A 21,925-nucleotide genomic window follows, 5' to 3' on the forward strand; every position below is an offset into this window, starting at 1 on the left:
GTTCTGATGAAAGGTTAGCGACCTGAAACGTTAACTCTGTTTCTCTCGCCACAGATGTTGCCTGACTTGCTGAGTATTTCCAGCATTTTCTGTTTTTATTAGAACTATAAAACTCAGGGCAGATGAAAGCAAAACCATAAAGGTAATCATATATTCTCAGTGTTGTATCCTGAAACATACTGCGGCATGTCTTTGAAGGTAGAAAGAGAAAAAAAGACTAAAATTCTTCAGTAAATCTTAAATGTGGTCATTTTTAAAGCAAGCAGGAAAACTGTCCAAAATCCTGCTATTTATTTTTCTAAAGTCTGAATACGACCCAATTTTCCCCACAGATTGCTCAGGAGTTAGAACGATGTCCAACTTCACCTACACTAACTCCACAGTAGTGAGACCAATTGTCGCAACCTAACCTCCAAATTGGAGATTGGCTAACAACACAGAACAAGGATCAAGCCTGGGACCTTTAATCCCAGTAAACGTTCTAAACCAGTTTGCCAACTCATTCGGGTGCTACCATGTTTTACTACATTCATTCATTATTATTGCTATGAACACTACATAAATACCTGCTACTGTGCAGTTAATATATAGATACATAGGTATGTAATCAACAGAACTACATAACATAAAAGCAGTAGTCACTAGTATAAGTATAGTTCCAGCGTTAGATAAATACATCTTCCTGGAGGCAGTGACTGACAAGGACATACAGTTCCATGTGACAGGGGTCCTATAGTACCTTACACAAGTAGCAATAATTCATGTATAAACCTAGACAGCAAGTGCTGGCAAATACATTGCTTTTTAAAACATTATTTAAAAGTAAATATCACATTATAGCATATTCGGTCAAAGATCAACTACTACACCAAACTGCTGTTTAGAAAATGTTTCTGTCTTGCTAACTGGATGGCAATTTCATCAGTTAATTGCACATGGCATGGCAGCCAAATTGAGCTTGGTCAACATGAAGCACATGGAAACTTACAATTGTCATTGTATGTTGTATGGAATGAGGCACAAGCAGAATCAACAATGGACGCTGATGACTTTTTTTTAAATATTCGTTCATGGAATCTGGGTGTCGCTGGCAAAACCAACATTTATTGCCCATCCCTAATTGGCCTTGAAATAGAAAATCCTTGACTAACAGTTGCAGGGAAAGCATATTCCAGATGCTGTTGCAGATATGAAACAAAACTTTAGCAGGGTTTTTATCTCAATAGCTTGCAGACATTCAGAAAAGGCAGAAATAATGGACTACTTGTAGCAATTCAGGCAGGCTTCTTTCTGAAATATCAAAATTCAATTGGGGTGAAATTAAAAAGGAAATTAGGAATGCACAGAGAGGGCATGAAACAATATTGGCAAATAAAATCAAGGAAAACCCAAAGATGTATTACAAATACATAAAGAGCAAGAATATAACTAAAGAGTGTGGCCTATTAGAGACCAAAAAGGTAACCTGTGTGTTGAGGCAGAAGACATGGGTATGGTTCTTAATGAATACTTTGCATCTGTCTTCACAAAAGATAGGGTCGCTGCAGACATTGTAGTTAAGGAAGAGGAGTGTGAAATATTAGATGAGATAAACAGTGAAAGAGGAAATATTAAGGGATTTAGCATCTTTGAAAGTAGATAAATCGCCAGCCCCCGTGCAAGGGAGGAATTAACGGAGGCTCGGACTATCATTTTCCAATCCTCTCTGGCTCCAGGCGTGGTGCCAGACGACTGGAGGACTGCTAACGTTGTAACATTATTTAAAAAGGGAGAAAGAGAGACTGAGTAATTACAGGCCAGTCAGCCTAACCTCGGTGGTGGGCAAATTACTGGGAAAAATTCTGAGGGACAGTATTAATCGTCATGTAGAAAGACACAGATTAATCAACGGCAGTCAACATGGATTTGTTAATGGAAGGTCGTTCTCTGCTCCACTCACTCACTCCAACCTACCTCCCTCTGAACTTGCAGCACTCCATTCTCTCAGATCCAATCCCGACATTGTCATTAAACCTGCTGACAAGGGTGGTGCTGTTGTTGTTTGGCGAACCGACCTCTACCTAGCAGAAGCTGAACACCAACTCTCCGACACCTCCTCCCACCTCCACCTGGACCATGACCCCACTACCTAACATCAAACCATCGTTTCCAAGACTGTCACTGACCTCATCTCCCCTGGAGATCTTCCCGCCATGACCACCAAACTCAGTTCCCCAACCCTGCGCAGCCCGCTTCTACCTCCTGCCAAAGATCCACAAACAGGACTGCCCTGGTAGACCCATCGTTTCAGCCTGTTCTTGCCCCACGGAACTTATCTCTTCCTATCTCGACTCTATCTTTTCTCCCCTTGTCCAGTCTCTTCCCACCTACATCCGCGACTCTTCTGATGACCTCCGCCACTTTAAGTTTCCAGGCCCCAAACCGCCTCCTTTTCACCATGGACGTACAATCCCTCTACACCTCCATCCTCCACCAGGATGGCCTGAGGGCACTCCGCTTCTTCCTTGAACAGAGGCCCGACCAGTCCCCATCCACCACCACCCTCCTCCACCTGGCTGAACTTGTTCTCACATTGAATAATTTCTCCTTTGACTCCACTCATTTCCTCCAAATCAAAGGTGTTGCTATGGGTACCCGCATGGGTCCTAGCTATGCCTGCCTTTTCGTGTGATATGTGGAACACTCTTTGTTCCAGTCCTACTCGGGTCCCCTCCCTCACCTCTTTTTCCGGTACATTGATGACTGTATCGGTGCCGTTTCCTGCTCTCGCCCTGAACTAGACAATTTCATTCACTTTGCCTCCAATTTCCACCCTTCCCTCACCTTCACATGGTCCATTTCCCACTTTTCCCTTCCCTTCCTCAACTTTTCCGTCTCCATCTCTGGGGATAGGTTATTGACCAACACTACAAGCCCACTGACTCCCACAGCTACCTGGGCTACACTTCCTCCCACCCCGCCTTCTGTAAGGACTCTATTCCATTCTCCCAGTTTCTCCGTCACATCTGCTTCGACGATACCACTTTCCACACCAGTGCTTCCGACATGTCTTCCTTTTTCCTCAACCGAAGATTCCTCTTCCGTGGTTGACACGGCCCTCGACCATGTCCGTTCTATCTCCCGCACTTCTGCCCTCACCCCTGCCCCTCCCTCCCGGAACCACAATAGGGTTCCCCTTGTCCTCACCTTTCACCCCACCAGCCTCCACATTCAACGGATCATCCTCCGCCATTTCTGCCAGCTCCAACGTGATCCCACCACTAAACACATCTTCCCCTCCCCTTTCAGCATTCCGTAGGGACCGCTCCCTCTGAGACACCCTAGTCCACTCCTCTATCTTCCCCTGGCACCTTCCCGTGCAAGCACAGGAGATGCAACACCTGCCCTTATACCTCCCCCCTTCCCACTGTCCAGGGCCCCAAACACCCCTTCCAGGTGAAACAGCGATATACTTGTACTTCTTGCAATGTAGTATACTGTATTTGCTGATCACGATGTGGTCTCCTCTACATTGGGGAGGCCAAACGCAGATTGGGTGACCACTTTGCGGAACACCTCCGTTCAGTCCGTAAGGGTGACCCCGAGCTTCCGGCCGCCTGTCATTTTAATTCACCGCCCCATTCCCACTCAGACCTCACCGTACTCGGGCTCTTGCATTGTTCCACGGAAACCCAGCGTAAGCTCGAGGAACAGCACCTCATCTTCCGATTAGGCACTTTACAGCCTTCCGGACTCAATATCGAGTTCAACAATTTCAGATCATAACCTCGGCCCCTATTACATTTTTACATATACTTTTTATCCACACCTTTGTTTTGGCCCTTTCCCCTTTTTTTCCTCCCCCAGATGGCAGCTGTCTCATTCTGCCAGCGCATTTCACACCTAATCTAGAGCCGTCTTTTGTCTCTCCACTAGTCCTATCACCATCTCGTCTCGTTTTGAATACCTCTTAATGTCTCTTCACTTCTCTTTTGTTCTGTCATCCCCATTTCCCAGCTCCCAAACTGGCCTTTTAATCCGTTTCATTTCCTGTGCTTTTTCAGTCTTGACGAAGGGTTTCGACCTGAAACGTTGACTATTTCTCTCTCCACAGATGTTGCCTGGCCTGCTGAGTTTTTCCAGCATTTTCTGTTGTGTCTGACCAACTTGATTGAATTTTGAGGAGGTAACAAGGAGGGTCAATGAGGGTAGCATGTTTGATGTTGTCTACATAGATTTTTGACAAGGTCCCACATGCAGGTTGGTCAGAAAAATAAAAGCCCAAGGGAAACCAAAATTGTTTTCGTGGCAGGAAGCAAAGGGTAATGGTTGACGGGTGATTTTGTAACTGGCAGGCTGGTTTCCAATAGGGTTCCGCAGGGCTCAGTACTAGGTCCCTTGCTTTTTGTGGTATATATCAATGATTTAAACTGCAATGTAGAGGGCATGATTAAGAAGTTTGCAGATGATACAAAAATTGGCTGTGTGGTTGACAGTGAAGAAGAAAGCTGTCAACTGCAGGAAGATATCAATGGACTGGTCAGGTGGGCCGAAGAGTGGCAAATGGAATTCAATCTGGAGAAGTGTGAGCTAATGTATTTGAGGAGGACTAACAAGGCAAGGGAATACACTATAAATGGTAGGACGCTGAAGTGCAGTGGAACAGAGGGACCTTGGAGTTCATGTCCACAGATACCTGAAGGTAGCAGCGCAAGTAGATAAGGTGGTTAAGAAGGCATACGGGATACTTCCCTTTATTAGTCGAGGCATAGAATATAAGAGCAGGGAGGTTATGCTTGAACTGTATAAATCACTAGTTAGGCCACAGCTAGAGTACTGCGTACAGTTCTTGTCACCACATTACAGGAAGGATGTGATTACACTGGAGAGGGTACAGAGGAGATTTATGAGGATCTGTTCCATTTCCTGCTTTTTTCCAGTTCTGACGAAGGGTCATCGACCTGAAACGTTAACTCTGTTTCTCTCTTCACAGATGCTGCCTGACCTGCTGAGTTTCTCCAGCATTTTGTTTTTATTTCAAATTTAGGAGGATGTTGCCAGGACTGGAGAATTTTAGTTATGAGGAAAGATTGGATAGGCTGGGGTTATTTTCTTTGGAACAGAGGAGGCTGAGGGGAGACTTAATTGAGGTGTATAAAATTATGAGGGACCTAGATAGAGTGGATAGGAAGGACCTATTTCCCTTAGAGAGAGGTCAATAACCAGGAGGCATAGATTTAAAGTAATTGGTAGAAAGATTAGAGGGGAGTTGAGAAGAACTAGTTTCACCCAGAGAGTGGTGGGGGTCTGGAACTCACTGCCTGAATGGGTGGTAGAGGCAGAAACTCTCATCACGCTTAAAAAGTATTTGGGTATGTACCTGAAGTGCCATAACCTACAGGGCTATGGACCAAGAGCTAGAAAGTGGGATTAGTTTGGATAGCTCTATTTCAGCCGGCACAGACATGATGGGCCAAATGGCCTCCTTCTGTGCTGTAAATTTCTATGATTCTATAAATTTTTACTGTTCAAAATTAGAGTGTAACCCTCAGAGGCAACAACAACAACTTGTATTAATATAGCACCTTTAATGTACTAAAATGTCCCAAGACACTTCATAGGAGTGTTATAAGACAAAAATGGAATACCGAGCCACAAAAAATTAGGGCAGATGACCAAAAGCTTGGTCAAAGAGGTAGGTTTTAAGGAGCGACTTAAGGAGGAAAGCAAGGTAGTGAGGTGGAGAGGTTTAGGGAGGGAGTTCCAGAGCTTAAAACCTAGGCAGTTGAAGGCATGGCCACTGATGGCTGAGCGATTGATTATAATCAGGGATGCTCACGAGGGCAGAATTTGAGGACCATAGATATCTTGGAGGGTTGTGGGGCTGGAGGAGATTACAGAGGTAGGGAGAGGAGAGGCCATGGAGGGATTTGAAAACAAGGATGAGAATTTTGAAATCAAGGCATTGCTTAACCAGGAGCCAATGTAGGTCAGCGAGCACAGGGGTGATGGGTGAACGGGACTTGGTGCGATTTAGGACACGGGCAGCCAAGTTTTGGATGACCGCAAGTTTACATAGAATGTGGGAGGCCAGCCAGGAGCGTGTTGATATAATCAAGTCTAGAGGTAACAAAGGCATGGATGAGGGTTTCAGCAGCAGATGAGCTGAGGCAGGGGCAGAGACGGGTAATGTTACGGAGGTGGAAATAGGCGATCTTAGTTATGCCACGGATATGTAGTTGGAAGCTCAGTTCAGGGTCAAATATGACACCAAGGTTGCGAACAGTCTGGTTCAACCTCAGACAGATGCAACAGGTTTAAGACACAAGAATGACCATTTTCCATTGTCAACTTTCCATTTGCTCTTGCTCCAATAGGATGAGCTATAAATAATTTTGCAAAGTACAGGAAACTTTGTGCTATCCGGCACCGACGGGACCGAGCTGTTGCCGTCCCATCAAAACTGCCGGACAAACCAGCGCTAATGTTGAAACATAGAGATTTTGAGCTCCATATCTGGCAACAAACCCCAGCTTCTAAACAGTCGGCCATACCTTGCAAGCGTCTCTGTAGCTTAGCAACAGCTTCAGAGAGACCGTGCAGAGCCTGACTGGTGAAAAAAAACCTAACGAAACGGCTCCTGATTTTTGCCGCTGGCTCGAGCATTCCGGACAGTTAGCCTCCGGATAAACCAAAGTTTCCTGTAAAGTATTTGAAATAAATTACTTATGATGATCAAGACCAAATACATGGTTTTCACAGAAAAATGGACAGAATCCTGGAATTCAATCGCCAAAACACCAGTAAAAATCCAGAGATTGGATGATCAGCCATGATCTCATTGAATGGCGGAGCAGGCTTGAGGGGCCGAATGGCCTACTCCTGCTCCTATCTTCTAGGTTTCTGTTTCTATCATACATCTTATTTCAGTCACCATGAGTTAAGCCTGCATGCATGGTTTATATTACATGCTGTTCGATAAAACATTGAATATTTCAGAATGAAAAATGCAATACTGTTTTCCTAACATGCTCAAACTATCATTTTAATATTTCAGTGCTAATACTAATGACTTCAGTGTGAAATAAAATGTTTTCCTAATGTAATTGTAGTAATATTTTTGAAGTTTGGATTTTTTTTCCCCAAAGCACTACACCCCTTAGAAATTCACTGTTCATTATTTCTAATGAAAATAAACAATTTAGGCATTGTCCTTCTGCTTTAAAACTGCTCTGTTAATACTCATTTAGAATTCTTGCAGTGGCATATCTGAATCCACAGATCCACCTGCATCACAATCACAGCATCACCTTTTCCAGAAGTGGTATAAATAATTTGGGTACATTTCATTGTAGCATATATTGCCAGTCGACAGTATTGCAACCACAGCCAGTATAAATGACAGGATTTCTATTGAAAGCAATGGAAACCATCTGTCATATCTATCACTAGAGTCACACCTTCATCTAAACAGAGTATTTCTTGACAAACCAGTTAACAAGTTGGATACAGGATAGGACAGCATCCTGGTTCAACCACCTAGAAAATCCTTTTACTATCTCGGATCCATCCGAGATAAAAGAAAGTTACTCTGAAGGAAAACGACCCTGCATTCTTCCATCAAGTCCCCTCCCAATGACCTCCTTTCAAGACTCTAAAGGCCAAGTTTTTCAAGGATTTCCTCATAAATTAGTCCTTTGTCCTGGTGAGCAGAAACCTAAGCTCCGGCTCTGAATTCTGGATTGACATCCAGCGGGACACTTGCGTCCGATGGGTGTGGATGCACCCCTGCCCCTGAGAGTTTGTTACCTCTAGACTTGACTATTCCAACGCACTCCTGGCTGGCCTCCCATCTTCCACGCTCCATAAACTTAAGGTCATCCGAAACTCTGCTGCCCGTGTCCTAACTCGCACAAGTTACATTCACCCATCACCCCTGTGCTTGCTGATCTACATTGGCTCCCAGTTAAGCAACGGTTTGATTTCAAAATTATCATCCTCGTTTTCAAATCCCTCCATGGCGTTGCCCCTCCCCATCTCTGTAACCTCCTCCAGCCCCACAACCCTCCAAGATATATGCACTCCTCCAATTCTGGCCTCTTGCAAATCCCGATTTTAATCGTTCCACCACTGGTGGCCGCGCCTTCAGCTGCTGAGGCTCTAAGCTCTGGAATTCCCTCCCTAATCCTCTCCGCCTCTCTACCTGGCTTTCCTCCTTTAAGGCACTCCTTAAAACCTACCTCTGACCAAGCTTTTTGTCATCTGCCCTAATTTCTTATGTGGCTTGGTGTCAATTTTTATTTGATAATGCTCCTGTAAAGCACGCCGTGGCACATTTTGCTATGTTAAAGGCACTATATAAATACAAGTCATTGCAGTGTGTTGAGGGAGCCCCTATAGGACTAACCATCCTATCAGTTGGTATAAAGATGGTTACAGCCATGGAAGGAGCATTCACATCGAGACCTGTTAGACTGGTAGGTAGTCAGCCTGTGAATCCTTCTACTACTTAACACTATTCTCCAAGGGAAGAATGTGCAGATACAAAACAACAATCAGTCCTTTGACGTTAGGGATCAGCTTCATGGCTCTCCTCCAGGGCCTGAATGTCTCCCTTGTTCCTCAATGGCCAAAAATGAACAGTACTCAACATGCAGTCTGACCGAAATACTGTACAGTTTTAGCATTATGTTAAACACATATGTCCTCGGATTTGTACCGTATTCCCTATATAGTTCAACATATTATTTGCTTTATTGATTGCTGCTCCATAGTGTCTTAGCATGTAAAGCAGTGTATACTAATGTGGTTGATCTTTTTCAACTACACCCTTAGCTATTTTGACACCATTTTATGGTTTACGTATGTTGCCCATTTTTTTTTTACACCTATCTGTATTGATTATTTTTTCAGAAACAAGCAGCACAGCAGTAGCTGATGACATTAATAACTGTCGAGACTTTTGTAAGGAATACCATAATCAGTCTGATGTGGCATAAAATGTATTATAAATTCAAATGGAATAGTGTACTTTTTAAATTCTACACAACATAAATATGAACGCCTCAGTGACACTGTATTGAATTATCCAGCAGAAAGTATAAAGAAATTGAAATAAGTAAAGAATTGTCAAACCACTTCTCATCAAATACAGAGACAGCCATTACTATTGTCTTCCCAGTCTAAACCCAAAAAGGACATTAGAACATGAAGTCTTTCAATTCTGAACAAGTACCTCACTGACCCCCCCTCTTACTCCAGATTCAGGATTACTATCTCCATTCCCTCTGTATTCTTTCAAAGCTGATCAGGCTCAGTGGCCCACTGTCACCAGGTCTTCCTGTTGGAAATGACTATGTACCTTTATTACTTCACCACAGGCTCAGGTATCCTGGAAGTTTCTGAAGTTATTTGTCCATATTCCAATAAGTACAATTCACAATTGCACAATTTTAAACAGCATCAAGAACAACTAGCTGCAAGAGTGGAGAATCTATATCTCTATTAATAATTTAATGTGTGATTGTTACACTGTACTTTTTGCAGATTGTAAAGTTCACAGCATCTGTTGGTTCATGATAACTGCAAAAGACCACAAACCACATGACACCACAAACTAGTCAGATCCAAATATTGATCCATGCTCACTGTGACACCATGGATCAGAGACCCCACAATTAATTCAACAAGGATCTGAGTCAAATTCTGTGTGCTGTCCTTTTTATTAGTCCGTTCATACTTATTTTTAAACCTTATACTTTTTTTTGAAAAAAAACTTTTTAAAACATTTTTTATATATACTATCTAAAACATTAGCTTGTACCCAAGAGCTCAAGATTGGGCAGTACAACATCTTTAGGTAACTAAAAGCATACTGTTATTTCCAAAATGAAAGAAAATGGACTATCACTTTGCTGTCCCTACAATTAATCACCAACCAGATGACTTCCTTCTTTTCCTTATCTGCTGCTTGCCATCTAAATATATGTATTTGCACCTATACACTTATCAAGATAACACATAAATTACTTCCTGTCAGCACTTGGCAGTGAAGTTACACTCTCGCAAATTTCCAACTATATAAAATTAGCAAATTGATCAAAGGTTATAGATTAAAGTAATACTGGAGATATGGCTGTCCTCCTTACCCTTTTGTATTATATAGTTAAACAAAGACCAAAAAGGTGCATATAGTTTTACAAATCATTGCAACACAAGGCAAGTAGTGCTAAGGCACTGCTATAACAACCTCAATACAAAAGCTTGTTTGTTACTTGCACCATAACTATTTTTAATCATTTGTATTTTTAAAAAATAGTTTAGATCATATAAATTCAGATCCATTAAGTACCTTATGTAAATGATCAAACAGCACCACTTCTTGGCAATTCATTTTAATTAAAATAGACAGGACACAAACATGTATCCTAGTCACAACCAAAGAAAGCTTAGAATACACAACAATTCAGCCTATTGTTAAAAACATCCTTTTTTATTAGTCTGTCCATACTTATATTTTTAACCTTTTAAAAAACTATTATAAAGCTTGATTTTTTATGTTATTTTAAAACCATTAACTTGTACCCAATAGCTCAAAATCGGGCAGTGCCACACCTTTAAGTGACTAAAAGCAGTTATTTCCAAAGTGAAGAGGAGACACTTCGCTGTCCTTACTATTTCAATCACCGACCAGATGATCTTAATGTAAAAACTGCTATTTTAGAAATGGTGGCTGTTGAAATCTATACACAGTAGTTATGGAGTAAAAACACACAAATTATGCTCCTTCTGACCGGTTGCCCTTCTATGTTAAATCAAACCAAAGGAGAAGCAGCAGTGAGCAATCAATGGGCAGGCAGCTTCGAGCAACTGATAAAACAGGGAAACAAACTCAGACGACCACATTGGTAATAACGGTACCTCTTAAACTGGGAATCACGTTCGGCTTTTGTCATGTTTCTGCACTAAAGCTATCGGAAGACGCCGCCTGGACCCTGCTGGCACCGATTGTAAAATACCCAACAGCAGCTGCGAAGGCCGGAGTTACAGCACAAATGAGTTTTAAGCGATTTGAAGGAGAAGTTTTTGTTCTCTCCGGCCGGACACGGTCCTGCAGACAAGGACAAGCAGCGAGCAAGGGCCGGAGTCAGACAAAAGACTGCCGTCCCGAGTGGCCGATCACTCGGCACAAACACACCGCGCCGCCACCAGCACTTACCCAAAACACGATGTTGAAGCCGAACAAAACATATTTAACGCAACAGCTAACTTCGGGTCCTTTGAAATGTTTGCCGGACATGGTGAGTGGAGGCGGGGGTGGGGGGGAGCCGGCCGTAAACAGCGAAACCAAGAGCCGGGCGGCCGCCTTCACTGAGGCTCAACACCAGACATCGGGAGCGAGGGACCGAAGCCCGCCCACCGCATCAGGACACCGAATGGACAGACATCGGCCTGCGCTCTGGCGGGAGTGCGATCGGGCTCACAGGCACAGCGCCATCCCGCTAGCCCCGGCTCACCCACCCAGCGCTGTCACCGCAGACCACATCAGCACTGCCACTGCGCCTGCGCGGCTGCACGCACAGGGGCGGGGCCTCGGCCAGCAGGTGGCGCACGGGGGGCGGGGCTCAGCTCAGCCAATGAATTACTTTTGAAGAGTTGCCACTATTGTTGCGTAAGTAAGCGTAACAGCACTGCGGACTTCCGTCCTGGTGACAATCTTATTGGTCCAACCTAAGTGGGCAAATGCAGCACTCAATTTGCACAGCAAGGTCCCACAAACAGCAGTAAGATGAATGGGCAGTTAATCCATAGACTTCCTGCAATACTGCAACATGTAACAATTCCTTTCTGTGCTGGTGTAGTGGAGGTGTTAAAACTGAAATTGTTAAATCAATGGAGTACAGGCAGTGGCCTCCGAGAGTCATAATGGCACAGAAAGAGGCCATTCGGCCCATCGAGTCTGTGCCAGCTCTCTACAGAGCAATCCAGTCAGTTCCATTCCCCTGCTCTATCCCCGTAACCCTGCAAGTTTATTTCCCTCAAGTGCCTATCCAGTCTCCCCTTGAAAACACTGAGTGTGTCAACTTCCACCACTTCTGTCGGCAGCGAATTCCAGGTCATCACCACTCGCTGCATAAAAAAGTTTTTCCTCACTTTCCCCCCTGTATCTCTTGCCCAAAACCTTAAATCTGTGTCCCCTAGTCCTTGTACCATCAACTAGTGGGAACAGCCTTTCCCCGTCCAGCCTATCCAAACCCACCATAAACTTGTACACCTCTATCAAATAACCCCTCAACCTCCTTTGCTCTACTGAAAAAAAATCCAGTTTCTCCAACCTGTCCTTACCCGGCGCGCCTGCCGTTCGGCTCCCGGGATGCTTGCAATTCCTGTTTCCAGTTGATTACTCCCGGGCAGCGTCTGATGTCACGCCGCCCAGGCGTGCAGCCAGCGCGAAGCCTCGAGCGTGGAGTCTAAGTTAGACACGCCCCTTGAGGTCTCCTTAACATAGGCCACGTCCCCAATTTTTAACACAAGCTGCAAAGCAATTTTACATGCAGAGCAGCATTTTAAAGAAATTTTTTGTATTTTTATTAATCTTTAGGTAACTTTTATAAAGTTTTAAATACTTTTAAATTATTTTGAAGAATGTAAAGTAGTTTTAAACAGAATTAAAGCGTAGTTATTTTGATGAGCCGGCTGGGATCACGTGGGCACTGGGCAACCAATGGGAGGTTGCAAAACTCAGGGCACCCAAAACAGCACTTAAACTACAAATAAAAGTTAAAAAAACATCCCACTAAATAAATGAACAATGAATAACTAAAAAACTATTTTAAACAATTAATCAAATTTTAAAAAAAAATAATTTTTTAACAAATAGGGTCTAAAAATACACTTACCTTACTGTAAATTCTTTAAAAATAATAAACCTGTGGAAAAAAAATTCTAAATTGTATTAATAGACCACTTACCTGTAAAACTAAGTACTTACGTCTGGTATTTTCAAGCGTAAAAACCAGAGGCTTTTACGCACGGGCAACTCTACAAAAAAATGAAATTCAGCGCGCACGCGCTGCCTGATACGTCGTACGCGTTCCGCCTCTTAACCCCTTGGTTCAGAGGACAGGAAATGCCGGTTTTCAGCGCATGCGCTGTGCATCCTGAAAACTGGCACTTCCATCGGGCCCACGTGCGAGTACACCGTCCGTACTCACGCGTTGGGACCGGAATTACTGGCCCATTACCTCTATTTATGAAGCTCAAGATCCCATATGCTTTGTTAACCACTCAATATGCCCTGCCACCTTCAAGGACCTATGCACATTAACTCCCAGGTCCCTCTGTCCCTGCACACTCTTTAAAACTGCACCATTAAGTGTATATTGCCACTCCCTGTTCCTTTGTGGGCTTTTTTTTACAGAGGCCCAGTGTCGGGAGAAGCCGGCTTTCGAGAAGGTCCCGCATAAGAGATTAGCATGCAAAGTTAAAGCACATGGGATTGGGGGTAAGGTACTGACCTTGGATAGAGAACTGGTTGGCAGACAGGAAGCAAAGAGTTGGAATAAATGGGTCTTTTTCCGAGTGGCAGACAGTGACTAGTGGGGTACCGCAGGGATCGGTGCTAGGACCCCAGCTATTCACAATATATATTAATGATCTAGACGAGGGAACTAGATGTAATATCTCCAAGTTTGCAGATGACACAAAGCTGGGTGGGCGTGTGCACTGTGAGGAGGATGCCGAGAAACTCCAGTATGATTTGGACAGGTTGGGTGATTATACTGCATCTGCCATATGTGGATAAATGCAAGGTTATCCACTTTGGTGGCAAAAACAGGAAGGCAGATTATTATCTGAACGGCAATAGATTGGGTGAAGGGGAAGTGCAATGAGACCTGGGCGTCCTTGTGCACCAGTCGCTGATGTGAGCATGCAGGTGCAGCAGGCGGTTAAGAAGGCAAATGGTATGTTGGCCTTCATAGCAAGAGGATTCGAGTACAGGAGCAAGGATGTCTTGCTGCAGTTGTACAGGGCCTTGGTGAGACCACACCTTGAGTATTGTGTGTAGTTTTAGTCGCCTTATCTGAGGAAGGATGTTCTTGCCATGGAGGAAGTGAAGCAAAGATTCACCAGACTGATACCTGGGATAGCAGGGATGACGTATGAGAAGACATTGGGTCAATTGGGCTTATATTCGCTGGAGTTTAGAAGAATGAGAGGGGATCTCATTGAAACTTAGAAAATTCTAACAGGACTAGACAGACTAGATGCAGGAAGGATGTTCCCGATGGCAGGGGAGTCCAGAACCAGGGGACACAGTCTAAGGATAAGGGGTAAGCCATTTAAGACAGAGATGAGGAGGAATTTCTTCACCCAGAGAGTGGTGAACCTGTGGAATTCTCTACCACAAAAGGCAGTTGAGGCCAATTCATTAAATATATTCAAGAAGGAGTTAGATATATTTCTTAAGGCTAAAGGGATCAAGGGATATGGGGAGAAAGCAGGGACAGGGTACTGAATTTGGATGATCAGCCATGATCTCATTAAATGGCGGAGCAGGCTCGAGGGGCCGAATGGCCTTCTCCTGCTCCTATCTTCTATGTTTCTATGTTTAACTCAATTTTGCGAGCTTTTTTCAGAGGCTTACCAATCTCTCAGACTGGCGGCGGCATTCTAGAGCCACGTCATGATTCAAAAAGTGATGCGGGCAAGAGGAAGCAGCTGATTGGGTGAGTACGGCCAGGTGAGTATTTATACTACTCTATAGTTTGACAGTTAAGGTTAATAGTTTATAAAGTTTAGAAGGTCTTAATTTTTGTGGTTATAGTTTGTAAGGTCTCTGTTGTGTAGCGGGGAGTGCTAGTAAACAAGGGCCCTTGAGCATATCATTTTATTATAGTGTAATTGGTGGTAGTCTTGATGGCAGAGAGGTCTGGGAATTTGGGAGCTAAGTTTAAGTGAAGAGCCAGTGCTCACGGAGAACAAAGAACAGGCATAGTTGGGGGATGGGCAGTGGGCTCAGGTAACTTTAAACTTGCAGCTTGAACTTGCAGTTAGGGACTACGCTTCTCCACTAGACTAGTGATCTAGTGACTAGTGGATCGCGAGTGGAGTTCGGGGCCAGGGATCGCGAGAATATCAGTGCTAATTTGATCCTGTGAGAGACAACATCATTCATGTCCGAGGCCGGGACCCAGGAGTGAGGATGAGCCCAGCAGCGAGGTCAAAGCCCAGGAGTGGCCCAGCGTGGACCAGCAGCGGGGTTGGGGTCCAGGGAAGGTGCGGCATGGGCCAACAGCGAGATCGGGAGGACCACAATGCATCCTACGAAACCCAGGCAGAGAGGACCTGCGGGAAGGAGGGAGGAGGACAGTAGCATTATGTTTGTGTGTGTGTGTGCTAGGCCGTTGTAGCAGAGCCTGGTCTACAATCGTCTTGGATCCCCTTGCCACTGGACCAAGACCTTGCTCAGTCAAGCCCGTGTGGTAGCTGGTGTACAACGGCCACCCCGCATTAAAAGAATTCACGCACAGGCATCTTCCACCTTTAAAAATGAAGTTTGGGACTTGGAACATCAGGACCCTCATGGACAACCCCAACAGTGACAGACCGGAATGCCATACTGCTATCGTTGCCAGGGAGCTCAGACATTTCGACATCACCGCCCTAAGTGAGACCCGGCAGGCAGGGGAAGGCCTGCTTAAGGAGCAAGGCAGTGGCTACACCTTCTTCTGGAAAGGCAAACCTGAAAAAGAACGCTGCCTCCATGGGGTAGGCTTCGCCATAAAAAATGAACTAGTTGGGTGTCTCAGAGACTCCCCTAGCGGTATAAACGAGCGCCTCATGACTCTTTGGCTCACCCTAGCCCGGAACCAGTGCGCTACGGTCATCAGTGTGTACGCCCCAACACTGGAAGCCACAGATGAGACCAAAGAGGAATTCTATTCCAGCCTCGAACAATCACTGTCCCGAGTCCCAACGGGTGACAAGCTGATCCTCCTTTGAGACTTTAACGCCAGAGTTGGAAAGAACACGGACCTCTGGGGAGGTGTGATCGGCAAAGAGGGGGTAGGGAAAGCCAGCTCCAATGGTACCCTCCTCCTGTCGAAATGCTTAGAACATGGTCGTCATAACCAACACCTTGTTCCGTCAGAGAGACAAGTACAAGGCTTCATGGCAGCACCCTCACTCCAAGCACTGGCATCTGCTGGACTACGTCATCGTCCGCATCACCCGCGCCATGACAGGAGCGGACGACTGCTGGACAGAGCACCGCCTAATTCTCTCTGTCATCTCCATCAATGTAGCCCCAAAACAGTGGCAGCAACAGAAAAAATGCCGCAGGAAAATTAACACTGGAGCACTCAAAGACCCCGCTAAGAAAGCCCTATTCAGTCTGTGCCTCACAAACAACCTGACGACTCCCAGTGATGCAGAGACACACAGAGTGCCCACAACACCTGGTCTGCACTCAAGGCCTCCATAATCAGCACCTGTGAAGAGAAGCTCGGTCACTCGACCAGGAAACACCAAGACTAGTTCGACGAGAACAACCAGGAGATCCAGGAGCTAATAATCCGCAAGCACAAGACATTCCTGGTCTGGAAACAGCAACAGAACTCGAGAGTAAGAAAGCAGCTCTACAGACACCTGAAGGCCGAGGTCCAACAAAAAACTCGCGACCTAAAGAACAGATGGTGGGTGGAGAAAGCGCAGGAGATCCAGCAGCTAGCCAACAACCACGACGTGCGTGAATTCTTTAGCGCAGTCAAGACCATCTACGGCCCAAGCACCCAAGGCCCTACCCCACTGCGGGCCAAGAACAGAGAGGCACTCATCAAGGACAGAGAGGCAGTCAGTGCCCGCTGGAAGGAGCACTTCAAAGATCTCCTTAACCGCGACTCTGTCTTCGACACGAGTGTCCTCAACTCCATTCCGCAGCATGCTACCCGCCAACATCTCAGCACAACCCCAGCCTGGCATGAGGTTGAAAAGGCCATCCAACAACTGAAGAACAAGGCCTCAGAAGCAGATGCAATCCCCGCCGAGGCACTAAAGCATAGCAGAGAAGCACTACTGGCGAAAATTCATAAACTCATTTCTCTTATCTGGAAGGAGGAGAGCATGCCAGGGGATCTCAGAGATGCCGTAATTGTGACCATCTTCAAGAAAGGTGACAAGTCCGATTGCGATAATTACAGAGGAGTTTCCCTGCTGTCTGCCACAGGGAAAGTCATCGAAAGAATCCTCCTCAATCGCCTTCTCCCAGTGGCCAAAGAGCTCCTTCCAGAGTCGCAATGCGGATTCCGCCCACTAAGGGGCACAATGAACATGATCTTCACCGCACGTCAATTACAAGAGAAATGCAGGGAACAGCACCAACATGGTACATGGTCTTCTTTGATCTCACAAAGGCCTTCGACACTGTCAACCATGAGGGATTATGGAGCGCCCTCCTCAAATTCGGCTGCCCTCAAAAGTTTGTCAACATCCTCCGCCTGCTTCACGACAACATGCAAGCCGTGATCCTGACCAACAGTTCCACCACAGACCCAATTCACTTATGAACCGGGGTCAAGCAAGGCTGGTTCATCGCACCAATGCTCTTCTCAATCTCCCTTGCTGCAATGCTCCATCTCACCCTCAGTAAGCTCCCCGCTGGAGTGGAGCTAATTTACAGAACAAAAGGGAAACTGTTTAACCTCCATCGCCTCCAGTCCAGATCCAAGGTCGTCCCTTCCTCTGTCGTCGAATTACAGTATGCAGACGATGCTTACATCTGCGCTCACTCAGAGGTCGAACTCCAAACCACCGTCAACACCTTCACCGAAGCATACGAGAGCATAGGCCTTACACTAAACATCCGTAAGGCACTACCAACCTGCCCCCGCCACACAGTACTGCCCCCCGATTATCAAAATCCATGACAAGGCCTTGGACAACGCGGACCACTTTCCATACCTCGGGAGCCTACTGTCAACAAGGGCAGACGTCGACGCTGAAGTCCAACACCACCTTCAGTGTGCCAGTGCAGCCTTCAGTTGCCTGAGGAAGAGAGTGTTTGAAGACCAGGACCTCGAACCCGGCACTAAGCTCATGGTCTACAGAGTAGCAGTGATTCCCGCCCTGCTGTATGCCTCAGAGACATGGACCATGTACAGCAGGCACCTAAAGCACTGGAGAGGTACCACCAACGCTGCCTCTGCAAGATCCTGCAAATCCATTGGCAGGATAGGCGCACCAACGTCAGTGTTCTTGCTCAGGCCAACATCCCCAGCATCGAAGCTTTGACCACACTCGAACAGCTCCGATGGACGGGTGACATTGTCCGCATGCCCGATACGAGACTCCCAAAACTAGCGCTCTACTCGGAGCTCCGGCACGGCAAGAGAGCCCCAGGTGGGCAGAGGAAATGCTTCAAGGACACCCGCAAAGCCTCCTAGAAAAAGTATAACATCTCCACCGACACCTGGGAATCCTTGGCCCAAGACCGCACAAAGTGGAGGAGAAGTATCCTCTGTAGGGGGTTTCTCTTGCTCGTTCTGGTCTCCTGCCAGGCTTTGTGCAATAATTACCCTTGAGTGGTTCGACCCACTCTCCCCTACGGTTCTAGACCTTGGACTTAGATGCAGAGAACTGTAGTGCAGAGAAAGGACTCAATAGACCAGGTTGAATAGCACGAAATGGATGCTTTTATTTTTAAACAGTTTGAAGCATTACAAAATACATGTCATAGGCACAGATTAAAGTAACTACAATCATGCACAAATTTATGAACTTGACTCTATGGAAATGGGGAACACACGGCACGTCATAAAAGGGGAAACACATTACGATTTAACCTTACTCCCTCCCCTAAATACCTAAACTAAGTTTCGATTTGAGGAACTCGGGATCATGCTCACCACTATCAGAATCGCAAAAAGGGGTTCGCAATCTTTTAGCACAGCTTTCCGTCGTCACGTGGATCTGGAAACTTCTGGCGCAGTTGATATTCTCTCTCTCTCGAGGCGGCGGGGTAGACACAGCCTCGATGAGCGCTCGTCAAGGTTGAGATCCACTAGATCTGTTGTGGATTTGGGTTCATGGAACAGAATAACACCTCAATGGGATGTTGAGGCACGGAAGTGTCAGGCCCGGAATGTCCTTTCTCTCCGGCCTGGATCGTCGGTTTTCCTGAGGGTGTCTTCTTCTTCGGCCTGGGTCGTCGATGATCTCCCGACAACGGTACCCGGGCCACCCTCGTCGTCTTCTTGTCGCGGCCGAGCCTTGTCTGGCTGAACACCGACCACGTTGTCCCTTCCGAAATGTCCGTCCGAAACTTCCTGATCGAATTCCGAAGCTGCCGAGGTAGAAGTGGCGCTGATGGACTTTTCAAAATCCATATTTATACCCTTTTGGGACAGTCTTATCTCCCGCCAAATCATAGTCCTGTCTTTGTATTAATTTTGGCGGGCAGAAATCTCTGCAGGGGCGCTTTGTCTTGTAATGGAAGCCGGTGATAACTTAACTGGCCTTCCTGGCCGATAATGTCTTTTAATGTCTTTTACATTGTCACCGTGACTCGGTTTGCATATTGATCGGTCTGGAGATTTCCCTTGATGGCTGTTAAATGGTTTCTCCTTTGTACATTAAATGGGTATAAGTGTTCATGCATTGTCCGCCCATATCTTGATGGGCCCCATCCTGTTTGCCTGAAACCGTCCTGTACTTAGAATCCATTGAATATGTATGCTGTTTCCCTGAGTTTCGGTTTCCCGATACTGGCTTTCGCGGGCTTACTGTTTTCAATCCACAAGCCTGTCTGGCTTGCAGTAACAGAAATCAAATGGTCCAGAAACTGATCACGAGGCCCGGCGGCCATTTTGTATGCCCTTTTAGCAAAGGTTTTTCTGTGCAAGCTTACTTTGGTCAATAAACTGTCTTATTTTATCCTGTTTTCTTGCGTGATTATTGCTGAAAATTTCGAATCTTACAGGCCCCCCTGTGATACTGATAGCTTGCTAGAGGTATCAATGATCCTTGGTGAGCAAATTTTCCCTGATTCCCCACATCCAAACATTCCTGGCACTTAACTATATGACCCTCACGACACATGCAGTTCCCATTTCCGAAAAAAAACGAAAATTACTTTGTGCACATTTGGACAATCATAGGTAGCACTTCTTAAACTATAACACATTCATCTGTCAGAGTGCATCCAGGAGAGCTTTTTGAGCCAGCATGTAGAAAGTCCTACAAGAGAGGGGGCGGTACTGGACCTAATTCTAGGGAATGTGGCCGGCCAAGTGGAAAAAGTGCTAGTAGGTGAGCACTTTGGTGATAGTGACCATAATATGGTAAGATTTAAGGTGGTCATGGAAAAGGACAGGGATGGGCCGGAAATAAAGGTTCTAAATTGGGGGAAGGCCGATTTTAATAGGATAAGGCAGGATCTGGCCAAAATGGACTGGGATCAGCTACTTGTAGGAAAATCCGCATCGGAGCAATGGGAGGCTTTCAGAAGGGAGATTGAGATCATACAAGGGCAACATGTTCCCATAAAGGTCAAGAGTGGTTCCAAAAACCACAGGGAACCGTGGATGTCAGGGGATATACGGGAATGGATTAGGAAAAAAAGGAGGGCTTTTGGTAGATACAAAAGGCTAAAGACGGAGGAAGCCCTAGAGGAGTACAAAAAGTGCAGGGGGATACTTAAAAAAGAAATTAGGAGATCAAGGAGGGGCCATGAAATAACACTGGCGAGCAAAATAAAGGAAAATCCGAAGATGTTTTATAAGTATATTAAGGGTAAAAGGATAACTAGGGAAAAAATAGGGCCCATTAGGGACAAAAGTGGCAATGTGTGTGGAGCCGGAAGATGTAGGAGGGGTTCTAAATGAATTTTTTGCATCTGTTTTCACTATGGAGAAGGACGATGTAGACATAGAAATAGGGCGGGGGGACTGTGATATGCTCGAACATATTAACATCGAGAGGGAGGAGGTATTGGCGGTTTTAGCTGGCCTAAAAATGGATAAATCCCCAGGCCCCGATGAAATGTACCCTAGGCTGCTGTGTGAGGCAAAGGAGGAGATTGCGGGGGCTCTAACACATATATTCAGGACCTCTCTGGCCACAGGGGATGTGCCAGAGGACTGGAGAACCGCTAATGTAGTACCATTATTCAAGAAGGGTAGTAGGGAAAAACCGGGGAACTACAGGCCAGTGAGCCTAACATCAGTGGTAGGAAAATTACTGGAAAAAATCCTGAGGGACAAAATTTGTCTCCACTTGGAGAGGCAAGGATTAATCAGGGATAGTCAACATGGCTTTGTCAAGGGAAGATCATGTCTGACTAATTTGATTGAATTTTTTGAGGGGGTGACTAGGTGTGTGGATGAGGGTAACGCAGTGGATGTGGTATACATGGATTTCAGTAAGGCCTTCGATAAAGTCCCGCACAGGAGACTGGTCAAGAAGGTAAGAGCCCATGGAATCCAGGGTGCCTTGGCACATTGGATACAAAACTGGCTTAGTGGCAGAAGGCAGAGGGTGATGGTCGAAGGTTGTTTTTGTGACTGGAAACCTGTGGCCAGTGGGGTACCACAGGGATCGGTGCTGGGTCCCTTGCTGTTTGTGGTCTACATTAATGACTTGGATATGAATGTAAAGGGTATGATCAGTAAATTCGCGGATGATACTAAAATTGGTAGGGTGGTAAATAGCGAGGAGGGTAGCCTCAGTCTGCAGAACGATATAGATGGGTTGGTCAGATGGGCGGAACAGTGGCAAATGGAATTTAACCCGGAAAAGTGCGAGGTGATGCACTTTGGGGGGTCTAACAAGGCAAGGGAATACACAATGAATGGTAAGACCCTAGGCAAGACGGAGGGTCAGAGGGATCTGGGTGTGCAGGTACACAGATCCCTGAAGGCGGCGGAACAGGTGGATAAGGTGGTAAAAA

The 21,925-nt window shown here is 45.7% G+C and overlaps 1 protein-coding gene across 2 annotated transcripts in view; it reads right to left on the bottom strand.

Annotated features, from left to right (window-relative positions):
• tspan17 (tetraspanin 17) overlaps positions 1-11,547 on the bottom strand; it is a 106,294-nt gene extending 94,747 nt beyond the window's left edge. The window contains exon 1 of one of the 2 annotated variants that reach the window (XM_085995261.1): positions 11,198-11,546. In XM_085995261.1, the coding sequence (XP_085851387.1) occupies positions 11,198-11,278 (81 nt within the window). In that variant the 5' untranslated portion in view covers positions 11,279-11,546. Of the gene's footprint in view, positions 1-11,197 lie in introns of both variants that reach the window. The other variant, XM_085995260.1, reaches the window with a different exon arrangement.
• Positions 11,548-21,925: the final 10,378 nt, after the last annotated feature.

This window comes from Somniosus microcephalus, chromosome 8 (assembly GCF_052327205.1).
Source record: "Somniosus microcephalus isolate GS21.2 chromosome 8, FLI_Smic_1.0, whole genome shotgun sequence".
NCBI lineage: Eukaryota > Metazoa > Chordata > Chondrichthyes > Squaliformes > Somniosidae > Somniosus > Somniosus microcephalus.